The sequence below is a fragment of the Rhinolophus sinicus genome, linkage group LG03, assembly GCF_036562045.2.
Source record: "Rhinolophus sinicus isolate RSC01 linkage group LG03, ASM3656204v1, whole genome shotgun sequence".
NCBI lineage: Eukaryota > Metazoa > Chordata > Mammalia > Chiroptera > Rhinolophidae > Rhinolophus > Rhinolophus sinicus.
In genome coordinates, this window is record NC_133753.1 from 57,415,871 (window position 1) to 57,429,652 (window position 13,782).

The 13,782-nt window shown below is 37.6% G+C and overlaps 1 protein-coding gene across 7 annotated transcripts in view; it reads left to right on the forward strand.

Moving 5' to 3' along the window:
* Positions 1–13,782, forward strand: part of ATP8B4 (ATPase phospholipid transporting 8B4 (putative)) — a 197,608-nt gene that overhangs the window by 23,254 nt on the left and 160,572 nt on the right. For 6 of the 7 annotated variants that reach the window (XM_074327762.1, XM_074327761.1, XM_074327760.1 and 3 more), the window contains one exon: positions 3,982–4,040. In XM_074327762.1, coding sequence (XP_074183863.1) covers positions 3,982–4,040 — 59 coding nt within the window. Of the gene's footprint in view, positions 1–3,981; positions 4,041–10,724; positions 10,850–13,782 lie in introns of those variants that run through there. The other variant, XM_074327763.1, reaches the window with a different exon arrangement.

Genomic DNA, 13,782 nt, shown 5'->3' on the forward strand with positions numbered 1-13,782 from the left:
GAGGGAAAGGAGGTAGAAAGACATACTCAGTTTGCTACCTTGAACTGAAAACTCTTTTACTCCACTTTAAGTATATGCTAGTTTACTATATTATATATCTGTGTGTATCACTTTACTCCTATTTGGAATCAGACAACTCAGTGATAACAATTGGGCAGCAGTGAAGTTACATTGGTGAATCATAAATTCCTTGGTGAGTACTTTCCTTTCATTATTCTCACATCTGGAAGGTAACCATGACGCCTGTGAAATATCAGGCATTAAGTCATTGAACCTCTGAGCAATTCTCAATGAAAGTTGCTTACGGGGGAAATGTTTTTAGCTTCTTCTTCTTGCAGGATATGAATCATTGCCAAGAGGCACCCATTGTCATAGCACATGAAAGAATGTCAATTCCTGCAAAGACAATTCAGGCCTTGCTAGGTAGGTTAAAGGCAGAAAATTGTAGGGATTTAGAACCAAGGCCAGAATTTTGCAGTGCTTAGTGAAGGAATAGAAAATCTTCTGTCAGAATTTACCCATGAAACCTCAGTTCAGAAAGATAATACTTACTGGAAGTACTGAAGCAAAGATGAAAACTTAATAATAAGGATTTAGAAGCAAAAAGAACACTTCCTGGCTCTAACAAGATCTCATGAGACGAGAGCAATGTGGATACCAGAAGAAGAGCCAAACTTTCTTAATACAGAAATTATTCCTTTGGCCACTGGGAAATTGCTATTCTCAGCCATTGTGGGGAAGGTGAATACATGGAGACACTGGACAGGAGTCAAGATTTTGGTGTTTGGAGTGAGTAAAATTAGGTACAGAACTATAGAATTCTGTACTTGCACATGCTTCATATAAACGTGAAATTAAAAAATGATCACCTATATGTATATGATCTGAACTAAAGCCAATTAATGAACAAATTAGCGTATCTGATTTTTGATTTACAGCTAAAATTAATCTGTAAGTTACATACAGGATGCCAGTGGACAAGGTTAATCTTTGTCATGTAGAAGAGAGCCCTCCACCCTCTTCATTGTTTTCCTGTCAGCAGTTTTACTATGCCTGAGTTAAGGTAGGGATGTATAAACAAATCATCTAGCTTTTAAAGCTTTTAAGTGTCCTCACCCTCCAAAATACCATTTGGGGTTTTGATATTTTTGGTCTTTGTTGGGGAATCGGCAAGAAACACAGGATGGTACTTTTATAGCAGAGTTCGAATTATTTCTTCCAGGGGATATTTGGTTGACAGGTTGCTTCTTGGTGGGTTCTGGATTTCAGAGTTATCTCAGGTGTCATCAGCTGTGGACATCAGTCCAATATTGTTCTTATCAGCAATCAGGTGAGCTAGACTGGGAAACAGGAACAATCATAGGGACCTGACTTCATTAGATGGATAAGAAGGAAGCCATGTAAGTGGATGTCAAACATAAATACTCTACAAATGGCAGAAATCCAACCAACACCAAGGACAGGGTGTCATTTGTCAGGAGCAGTACTCAGAGGTGAACTTCATACTTGGAAGTTGAGCCATAGGGGCTCTAGAGACATTTAGATTCCCCTTGGACTTTTGGGAAAAAGTAGGCAGTTCTTACAATTCATGGTGCCAGGCATATAGGGGGTGGGTTTGAAGATATGTTCATTTCTTGCTCCCGTCCCTCTTCATCTCCCTCATCTTTCTCATCTCCCTGCTACTTCCAGTTCTCCTTATCTTTGCTTTCCTCTTGGTCTTCCTTCTCCTATCCCTGATATGTGCCTCCAACTTACTTTCCACCATCCAGTCTCCTGTATCTCTATGGTTGTATGTACCTTCTCTAAATTCAGACTCTTAACCCTACCTTATACTTTTTCTCACATATAATGTGCACAGGTGGAGAATTGTGGGATTAAGAGACTCCCAGGTGAGATGGTGAAGTCATTTCCTATGAGAATCCAGCATTGACATCTGGTGGTACTTGCTGACCTCCTTCCCAAAGCTTTTATTATTCCACCATTACCCTTTGTCAGCTCTGGATTTAGTAAACATGGAGTAAGAACTTCGTACCCTTACCACAAAAATATGCTCTACTGGTATTTCGGGGGCACTAGCTTTTCTTGCCCTCTACAAGTTTTAATTTCTGCACTATCATATTCTTTGGGTTTGTTATCCTTTGATTTTGTTACTTATCCTGGTGTTTGCACTTGCTTTCAGGCAATGTAGAGGTGTCCCCCGGCAGAAGCCGTAAAAATCAGGGCACCAGAGAAGGGTACATAAGATTTTTTTCTGTAAGATACCAGCGAGCTGGAATGAGGCAGAGGGAGAGTGCCAAGATTGTGTTCAGCAGCCTTCGTTCCCCTAGAGCCCCTCCATAGGCCCCTATAAATGCGCCAAATCAGAAGCCTGCCCCTCAGGCCAAAGCTATGGACAAGCAAATAGGCCGCTTTCTCCGCAAGACTGGGGGTGTGTTTTAACCTGCTACCTGTGCAGTGCCCTGAAGGTGGCAGTCTGCCAAGAATGGAATCTCTGATTGTTACATTCCCATGGGACCCAGGAATACAAGCTCCCCTGGCCTCCAGAGCCAGGTGATCAAGGGGTGACCCCTGGGTGGCAGCTGCAAAAACAGGGTCATCAAATGTAACAACCCGGGCACCAGATATGTGTAGAAACTCTGCTCTGGGAGATACTGGTGTTCTGGAACATGGCAGAGGGAGAGCGTGAAGATAGTGCCCACTAGCTGGAGCAGGCAGAGGGGGAGAACAAAGATGGCACCTGCCGAATAAAATGAAAAAGAAAACAAAAAAGAAAGCAAGAAGAAAAAGAGGAAGGGGCTGCAGGGGGAAGATGGCTGGCTTTAGTCAGGTAGAGGGAGAACAGGAAGATGGGGCCCAGTAGCCGAGAGAGAGTACTCCTCCTCAATGCTTTAAAGTGAGCAAGTGAGTCTTTTTCATATAAAGTCTGGGTGCTTTCAAAGGGCTGCTTCTGCCTTGGGCCCTGGGGTGGGCGAGACTGCACAGGCCCTTTAGTTGCCAGTCCTCAAATCACCATAGTGGTGCAGTCTTGTGGGTGTGAACCCCTTTGGTCTTCAAAGCAAGATGTTTGGGGCTTGTTTCTCAGGTGCTGGTCTTAAAAGTTGGCATGCCTGGTGTGGGATATGGACCCTTTGTTCCTCAAGGAGAAGCTCCAGTTTTGAGTTCCCTCCCAATGGTGGGTTGGCACACTAGGGTTGGGGTTTATGGCGTTTGTGTCTCAGCCTCTCCTACCTGCTTCGATGTGTTTTCCCTCTGGTTTGCCTGATGTGAAGGGGTCACTCTGCTAGGTTTTAGGGTTTTTTTCTGAGGAAAATTTTCCATATATAGCTGTAGATTCCAAGTATCCATGGGAGAAGGTGAATTCGCAAACTTCCTACAGCACCATCTTGAGCCAGAACTCTGCCTTTGCTTTCAGAAGCAATTTTATTTTTTGGCCACTTCCAGCTAAAGGCAGGTCTGAGTCTCCAGATGATGTGACATTCCTCTCAATAAGCCTGGGTTGTTTAGAAATATCACCTTTGGCTCCATTACCATAAGGTCAGTGATGTCACTGGACATTTTAGTGTGCTTTTGGTTGGCTATGTTATATTTTGTGACTTTGTAGCAAAAAAAAAAAAAAAAAAGTCCCTTCCCAGGGTGGCGTTAGACTTTTAGCAGCTCTTTCTCCTTTTGGAACTACTTGAACTTAAGAGAAAATGTCTTTGTGGAGCTGAAGTGATGTAGAAATTGGAGACACATACTGTTTTGCTTTATGGCTGGCATCAGAAAGACAATGAGAAACATTTCAGCTTTCCATTTTGAGACTTTCCAATACATGTTCCAATATTTAGGCTGGAAAAAAACCAATGCCCTTCAAATTTCAAAGGAAAGAATTCTTGCAACCTTGATGACAATCAAAGTAACCTAAGTGATGTTAGTTTAATGAGTTATATGTTTCTTTGGGTTGAAAATTTAATTTCATACCTGATTTCTCTTTCTCTTTAGAAGTGGAACGGATTGTGAAAGCCAATGATCGTGAATATAATGAAAAGTTCCAGTACGCAGTGAGTAAAACACACACAGCACATACATGTGCTAGGTCTTACCTTAAGGACAGTAGGAGTCATGCCTTCTAGAACTTTATGACTTCGCTAAAAACTTTCTTTGTTGAGCCACTTTAATAGCAAGGCGTAAAATGTTTCTATAAACACAGATTTTAGTAATGTTTATACACATTTCTATTCTGCAGTAATAGTGGTTGGTATTCTTATTGGTATGGAAAGAAGATGAAATATCTTCTTTCTCAAGAATTCATGCTTAGTTCATTTTGGTGCCCATTTGGACACTAGAATGCGTAGAAATAATATGCAAATGGGTCTCTGTGATAGTATTTGGTGATAGAAGTGGTGATAGTGGCTGATGGGTGATGATGAATGGCATTTGGGGGATTTTTCTATAAGCAACTTAGGCTGAATGTGGAAAAGTATATGTAGGAGAAATTTCCTAACTCCTGAATGATTGTATTTACCAAGTGAGCAGTGAGGATGTTAGTTAAAATGTGTTCACTTTAAGCTTGTACTTAACTATTTTTTTTAAATGAGGGTTTTCTTTATTTGCATAAGAAATAATTATTGTCTACTAAGTGTCTGGCACTGTTCTAGAAACTTGGGATACATTGGTGAACAACTTCGTGAATTCTATCACGGGCCGTCATAAAGATCTCATCTTTCTATGATTCAACCTAAATTGCTGCATAGTCTTTTATAAGCTCTAAGAAAGACACCTGGTGGAACTGATTCTGTAGGTGACATGTGGCTTATACAACCTGCTGTAAGTTTGAGTGTGCCAGCACATTAATGAGAGAAAGTCTCAATTCAAAGAGGGGTTTGATAGCTATTACAGCATAGAAATGTGAGTATCAAGGGACAAATGTTGGCAGTGTAGAGAGAATTTTGGCCCACAGATCATCTTTAGTATTTTATTTGTATTGGTAAGTCTTTCCTGTATATGGGAATGATTTGGGTTATTGCAATTTGATACTATTAAATGTTCAACCGAGGTAGCTAACACCTCCTCTTTTCTCATACCGTGCTTATCAGGTAAACTTGTGATTATAATTTGATGTTCAATATAAGTTTCCCTACAGGGAGTCAATACAATGTCTCTTTGACAGATTTCTCATTGCAAAGTAATATATTGGCATTCTGATTTTGTTCATCAATTTTGTAAGCTTGGTTAAAGTAAGTCTGCCCTTGAGAGAAGGCATCACTCTCAGGAGGCAGATGAACATTCTTAACCTGAGAGAGGGAGGGACTATAATATTCCATGGTGATTAATACCACTCTGTGTGACTTCCTGACATTTAGTCATTTAGTCCTTCTGGTCATCACCAGAATTGGCCCCAGGCCTTTCTAGCCATTCTACAGCTAGTCCGTTAACTACAGAAGGTGACCCTTGAAAGCCTAGACTATCAAACCCTAAGTCAGAGGTGTAGATGAGTATATTTTAAGACCCTGGGGGAAAAACAGTAATAAGCAATCTACTATAGGGTAATTATGTATTGAAATATTGGCTGTTACTTGTTTTCTAACATACAAGAGTTTTCATTCTGTGAGTAGTAACTCTATAAGGAAAGCCATGTTTTATTTGCATTTTGTAAGATGATACAGTCTTCTGTATTTACAGTTATTTTTATTAAATTATGAATATTTCAAACTTACAGAAAAGTATAGGAAATAATATGACACCCATGTGTCCACCACCCAGACTGAATAGATGTTAACAATTTGCCATGATTGCTTCAGATCTTTCTTTTTTTTTAAAAAGTAATAATGTTCCAATGATACAGAGATGGTTTTCTCTTGAGCTTGCATGATACTGAACAAAAACACACAGACACGTGGCTGTGGCTGTGTTTTCTGTTGGGTTTCCAACAATGACGAGACAGTAGAAGAGTATTCTGCAGCTGCAGCAGATCAAACGAGGCAGCTCAGTCTCTGAGTTAAAACATACTAAGGAAGAACAAAACCCCATTACTGGCTGGCAAAACCAAGTATGACAACAAGAGTTGAGAAAAGGGAACTGCAGAGCAAAGAGGGGCACAGATATCCCAGGTCTGATGACCACTACTGTGGCTTGGGGATAAGCCAGGTTCTCTTAGAATGAGCATGGGTCACCAACAAGACTTGGCTCGTGGGGTCCTGAGCAGGGAACCCCCAGCAGGATGGCTGGTCATATGGTGAGCTGTGGTGCCTCTCTCAGCCTCAGTCTATTTAGCTACAAATTTGGGGTAATAAAAGTACTTACTTCATTGAGTTATTGTAAAGACTGAAGTAGAAAAACACACAATGATGCTAGGAGCTAGTCTATTAGAGATGGGATTTGAAATCTGTCCGTCTGATTTTAAGGCTTTTAAACCACTTCCTATATGAAATATCCTTTTAAGAGAGGCAGAAGCCAGGGGCCTTTTTCTTAGCTTTAAAGGATATTACCCCAATTGAAAATGGATTTGAAGAGACCCTAACAGATCCCAGGGAGAATATTCATAATAATTGAAGAAGTAATATTCTCACCTAAAGGCTGAAAAAGAAAGAGGAAGAAACTGAAACTTATTATGAAAAATATGAAAGGAGAAGTGACGAAGGCCCCTCAAATGTAGTGGAAAGAGTGTTTTGGGATAAGATAGACCATAGCTTGAATCTTTTTTCTTTCTCTCTGATTTGCTAATTTATGATCCTGATTTGTTTATTTCTCTGAACATTAGTTAGTTCATTTGTGAAATGGGGAATTTTCCTTATAGGATTATTTACTAAAGGATTAAACTCATTTATATAAAATTACAATTGATAAAAAATATATTACAGTGGCAAGACTAGCTAATATATATTAGATGCTTACTATGTACCAGATCCTGCTAAACCTTTTATATGATTTTTTCCTTTTCAACCTAACATGGTTGTGAGCAAGTACTCACAATAAATTTTAGATTCTCTACAAAGTACTGGCTAACATAAGATATCAATGATAATAAAGTTAAGAAGATACTGAGAAATTGATTATAGATGTAAACTTTTTTGCAGCAGGTAATATACCTAAAATTAGTAAATTTGTGATACTGAAGATGTGGACGTTGCTGATAAATTATGCAGATGATGAATAGTAGAGAAACAAATGTACCTAAAACAAGACCAGTACTGTGAGTGATTGTGGTAGTAGAGACCCTCCCCCAACCATACGAAATAAGCCACATGGACATGATAAAAATTCAGTGAGATAAACATTGATTATCTACTCTGTGCAGAGCATTCTATGAGTTCAGGAAAATGTCCTAAAACTGTCAGCATGGATATTGACAGATACGTGGTTATCAGTGATAATAACAATAATGTTAGTGATGATAATATTAGCTTAAACGTATATATTGCTTACCATATGAAAGGCAGGACTGTAAGCACTCTACTATAATAAGTTTATTTAATCTCACTATGACTATCTGAAGAGAGTATTTTTATTATTTCACTTATATGTATGAAAACATTGAGGCACAGAGAGCTTACTTAAGTGGCTTGCTCAAGGTCACACAGCTAAATAATGACTCCCATTCTTACAGCTGTGAACCCAGCTGTGTACCAGGTGCTTTGCACATATTGTTAATCTTCCACAAAACAGAGAAATAAAGTAGGGCTTCTTTCAGCAATTTTTCTGAGGTCACATAACTAAGAGGTGACAAAGCTGGAATTCTAATTCAGATTGGCCAGATTCCAAAGCCTTCTTTTTCCATGACACCATGCTATTCTTTTGACCAATCCTGAGAAACAAAGCAAAAACAATAACCAAAGAACAAATAAAGAGTCTCCCAAATCTCTTCTCCTTCCCTCATATACCTATGGGTAAAGTTGTTATACGCTGGAGACAAAGACAGATAAAGGAGATATAAAATTTTACAAATGTGAGGCTAAGAATGGCTTTAAATTTTATCCTTAGCATTTGTAGATGAGAACTTGGGAGAAAAATTTACACAAAGGCCAGATAAACGGTATGATTTCCACAAGAACTGAGGCTGGCCAAGCAAACTTTTCTCTTTGAAGGCTGAAGGAAGATATTTCAGTACCTAGAGAGTCTTAATTTATCAACAAAGTTTAAAGCTTCAGAGCACATTATAGGACATAGCACAGTCTTAAAAAATGATCAAAAGTGCTTTTAAGAGATAGAGCATTTAGAACATAAACAAAAGACAAAGTTAATGATTCTAAGTGATATTAATTGGTAAATTAGACATGATATTGTGAAAACCAGAAGGTGGAAAACATAAAATTACAGAGGGATTTCAGACTGCCAAAATGTGTAAAACACAGTGGGATTGGGGAGTGGAGGGAGAGTGAGCCAAGTGCTAGAGTTATTATTCTCATTAGAAAGGAGTTCAAAGTTTTCTTGGTTAATAATAGGAATGAATAACGGAAGTAATGAAAACAGTGTTGTATTAAAATATGTAAATGTTGAAAATGTTAGAAAAATTGTGAAAGTGAGCCAAACAACCAGACTCATTATCCCTATTAAAAGGAGTTCAAAGTGAATGGTAGTAGTGAAAACAGTTGTAGTTGTATTAAAATGTGTTGATGTAAAAAAATGTCAGAAAAAGTATTAGATTAATTATAGCTGTGTTCTGACTTTGTTTAAAAATAAAGAATTGATGTTAGGAACCGTTGGTTTCCACTGGTTCTTATTCTTTCTCTTCCTCACATAGGCATAGGCACGTTCTATCCTCATTTAATTTCTTAAACTTTAACAGAATTTGAGAAGACAGGTGAACACATTTGAGCGATGAGAAAGTTATTGTGCCTCAAACTCAGAAATTTCAGTAAAGCTGCACACTTAGTAACTTTTATCTGAATGTATTTTATACACAAATGTAGATGAGAAGTTTCTAAAGGGTTGGGGTTTTCCCCCCTGAGCTTAATTATTGATCCTATTCAGGAAGTGCAGAGGCTTATATAAGTTGGTGAATATTTAATCAAATAGTTTTGCATACTTATAAAGAGAGCCTTCCATCTAAAGTTGTGATTCCAGCAGCTTAATATATTCCAATAATAGAATCTTAATATGTGTTGTTGATATTACAGTTATTGGATGAAATCTTTTGCTGCTCTCATGATTTTTGTGATTGGTAGAACAAAGACCATTTGGGTTTTCCAAAGAGTGTTCATTCAATAAGACAATATGGCTGACTCTGAGCAAGACTCCCTTCAACATGAACCCCTTCCATTGCCCTCCCACTTATTTAAATGGGACTTTGTATGTTTCTACAATCACCTCTCTTTTAACTCAGAATAAGAGGTTAAGAGTAGAGTAGAAAAATATGATCCATCATCATTTTGAGTATGTGAGCTTAGACTGGATCTCTTTAGACCCACATGATAATAATGTCTGTGTTTTTCTCAGACCAGACTGGCATAACAGTAAAACTTTATGTTCCTTTGTTTGGGGGTGAATCAATGATTGATGGTCTCTTTTATAGAACTAAAAATGATTTCTCAAATTTGATATATTTACAATGTACCTAGTGTACACCTAGCAAAATGTGTGTTTGTTGACATAATTACTCTCCAAAGTGGTTTTGAGGCAAGTACAAAGAGAAAATAAAGCTCAAGGGAATAAAGATACATGAGGAAACTCGGATGGGCAGGGTTATTTTTAGGTTGGCCTTAAAGTGCATGTTAGAAGGCCCTATTTCATAGACAGGCGATGTGTTGAAAGCTACTGGGGATATTGAGAGAGGGGATACAAATTCTGCTTTCCACCTTCAAAGAACATATCATCTACTCGAGAAGAGAAGACCAACCCATAAGAACTTGACAATAGGTAATAATGAAAAAAAATAATAAAGAAATAATAATAAATAATAAATAAGAGAAATAATAATAAAGTAATGCTAAATTCTAATTGTGTGATGTGGCCTGCAAGTATTAGGGAAATAAAGGCTCAAAGTGAGTGAAAGTGTGTGAGGAATTGCTGCCAGAGGAAATGGGAAATGATTCCAGCTGTTAGTTTATTTGTACCACTAATGTTAGGAAGGAGAGACGTGAGCAAAGTCCTGAAGCCTAGAACCTAATTGAGGGTGAGGGGTGTGTCATAGGAAATTATGGTGCAGGTGAGTGAATCCAGATTATTTTCAAAAACAGTTTGAATATCAGGCAATAAATTCTCAGGAGCTGAGGAGTAATAGAGTGAAAGAGGATTTTATTGCCCTACAGATGATATAGATTAGATATTTAAATGGCAGACCCAGGTTAATATGGAATGTAACTAAGGTGAGGTAGAGCTGTAGATGAAAGATATCAGCTGGGAGGAGATACTTAGAGTTAGGAGAAAAATAGAACTTGTTAAAGAGTGATGACTGAACTGCGGGGGGTGGAGGTAGAAACTCACAATTAGTTAGAGATGGGAGGGGTGGGAGCCCAAGAAGGAGCAGAGAACAAGGATTGAGGAGAACAAAAAGAAGACAGAGAGATAGATGAAAGCCTGGGGGAAAGGAGCCTCTCAGGAAACAGGGAGTGTGGGTCTCGTATCTGAGGCTAGGTGCCTGTGAGGTTAAGAACTAAGGACAAACATCTTTAAATCAGAAGGAAGCAACTAGAGAACCTGAAGAAAGCAGTTTTAATTTTTTTATTTTTTTTTGAAGCTGGGGTTTGGAAGTCAAAGGGCAGGAAAGAAAAACATGCAAGAAAAAGGGAGTGCGGTATAGCGCACTCAATTAAGACTGCAATAAAAGAGGAGTGAAATAGAAGAAAAGCTTTCAGGCTCACTGATGTGAAGCATTTTTGAATCAACCTTCTCACAAAATTTGGCTATTCAAGTACATAAAGTCCATGGAAAGGTAAAAGTAAATATTTTTTTTGGGAGACTCTTGGGATCTCAACATGTTGGGATACGTCCCAGTCATGCTTTAATCCTCAGCCTGATGGAAAATCTGGGTTTCTCTTTCTTTTCTTCACGGGCAGTGTAGTCACACTGCCAGCGTGCTGTAGATCCTCACCACTAAGCCTAATATCCAAAGCAATTTATTCACCAACCAAAGAGTACAGATGGTGACAAGCAGTGTGACAGGTTGGAATTAGTTGTGGAAAGTGCCAGTAACTTGCATTTGTTATGGGTTTATGGTTGCTGGTGTTGCGTTTTTGTATGGGGACATTACTATAGTAACAGGGGCTTTTTAGCAAACATTGAAAATGACTTCTGTTTTGTGTGCCTTTCTGTTAATATCTGTGTAAATTATTCTACGTTCTATATGACAGAGGTTTTTATTTTTCCTTTATAAATAATTTACTTGTAAGAGGAAAGATAATTTTTGGACATCTCTCAAATTCATTTTCATTCTGGATTCAAGAGTTTAAAAGACAAATATTTTATCTTTTTGACATTAGATTTATTTAAAGAGTGTTATTCTTTGGCTAAGCATTTGTCCGATTCCTTGTTCCCTTAATTTGGTTGATCTGTTGTAATCTTTTGTTTTAGTTTCTGAATTCCTATTCCTAAATGTTCTAAAATGGCACATTAAGGTAGTTTAAAAAATCCAGTTAAACTCTAAAGCTCTGAAGTGTTTGTGATTTACCTGTACCAGGCTTGAGATAATTTCAGCATCCTCATAAACTAGTTCCATCCCATCTACTTTGTGAAGTAAATTTCAAGTAAAACCACACAAATTTGGTTTATTTATTTTACTTTTACTTTCTTTATTGCAATGATATGAAACTGGAAAGTTTACAAGCAATATATAATTGGAATTAGAGGAGTTCATAAGCTAATTTTGATGTTAATTTTGGAGCTCTTTTATAGCCTAGCTATAGTGAAATAGATTTAAATTAAGACTGAGCATTGAAAAGATAGAGCAGGAAGAAAGTAACTTCCTGTGTGAAGGGAGAACTACAAATACAGTTTTCTTTGCTGGCAAATGATTGTGATAGTAATCTATAAATCAACCATGTGGATAAAATTAGGCAAGTTCAGTAACAGTTGAGAGGTTAACAGAAAAACCACTAACCCCAACGGTCTCAAAGTGGTTTTTAATCTTGTTTTGTAATTTTCTTTACTGGACCGAATAGTTTGATTCTGTGAATCATATTGTTAAAAGATGGTAATTGTCATAGTTTACATTTTATAGTTGAAAGATTAATCAAATCATTCATGTTAAAAATGTAGTCTCAAATTCATGTCCACTATTTTAAAGCCAGTGTTCAGATTGTTGTATTTTATATCTGACTTTCTATGCTGTTTTGTACAAAATTAAGCTAGTTCGGCATTACATTTAAATTTGAAGCTACTTTAAAAATGATCTTAGGAGTTGGTTAGGGGCCATGTATATAAATGTATGAACCTGTGCAGGTAGGTAAGGCTGTAGTTGTAAGAATGTGTGTACATCTTTGTAAGAATGTTGTGGCTTGAATGGTGAAAAACTGTTCTTTGAGGAATTAAGCACAGGACAGCAATCAGACTCTTATACCTTAGATCAGTGATCTAAATCTCTAGCTGCTGATACCCTTGCCTTGACATCTCTAGTAGCCTTGATTGTTCTGAGTTTCATGCGTGCTCCTTGGTTATCAAGCTTGCTCTGAATCAAAGTCACATCACTACAGCTGTGGCTGTCCAGGTGCAATCTAGATATGCTGTAGATGGTGACATCATTCTGCACCGATAGTCCAAAGGTGCTGGGAAGAAGAGTTGGTTTATACAAAACCTGACTAACTTTTCTAGTACTGTTAAGTTAGCTTAAGTTCATGATAGATGTCAGTGTGGAGTTACCCTTTGAAGCTTTCCCATCCACTTCTCTCTACAGAATTCTCACCGATTACCTGTCCAGTCTGTGTTTATATTCTGCTGGAGGAGGGGAACTCACTGCCTCCCAAAACTACCTGTTCTGTCTTTGGATAGTTTTGATTTTAGACAATTTTTCCATCAACTGAACAATATTGATTTTCTCTTGCATTATCATCCATTACTTTAGTATTTCTTCTGAGGCCAAAGCAGAACCAATATGTCTCCTGTTTCACATGACAACTCTTCTGATAATTTGTATTTAAAATATTAAACTTGAGTTCACTGAGTATACTAATCTCCAGGGCAATCACCTCCAATTCTCTTTCCTTTTGAAGAGTTTCAGCTTTTCTATAACCTCTTAAAATGGGTTGCTCCAAAATGAGCTAACATATATCATAGTATTGCTCTCTATCCTAATAAGTAGAGCCTTAAAAAAAAATTAATCGATTATAGAGCTGGTTTAGATGACTTCTATATGGAAGCAGAAGGATGGAGTGAATAATTGAACTTTGAGATTCCTTTCCCACTCATGTTTCTATGATTCTTGCAAACCACTTAGTCCCATGTTGTGATATTTTAAACACTCTTGTAGACCAAATGCCACAAAAATGCCATTGTTCTAAGCAAGACATTTTTGAGGTTAGAAGCACAAATAGGCTGAACTTCTTCATAATGTTTTGCAGAGAAAGCATTGTTCAGACTTTTCTAGGTGAGAAAATAAGCCGAAGGAATATTTGATTTTTTTTTCCCTTCTCCCTTGTTCTCTGATATGGGAAAGTTAATAAACTGCCTGAAGGTATTGTGCTATAAAATGTGAAAAATCTATATTTATGCTAGTGCCTACCTTTTTTTGGCGAAGTACTTCTCTACGTACATATTAGAAATTACTGGTTTGTGTTGTGAATTACTAACAATCATATTAGCTCATGTTTTGTTCTGATAAATGGAATTACTTTTTCCTCATGTATTGTTTTGTATTTTTTTGAGTTGGGTTTA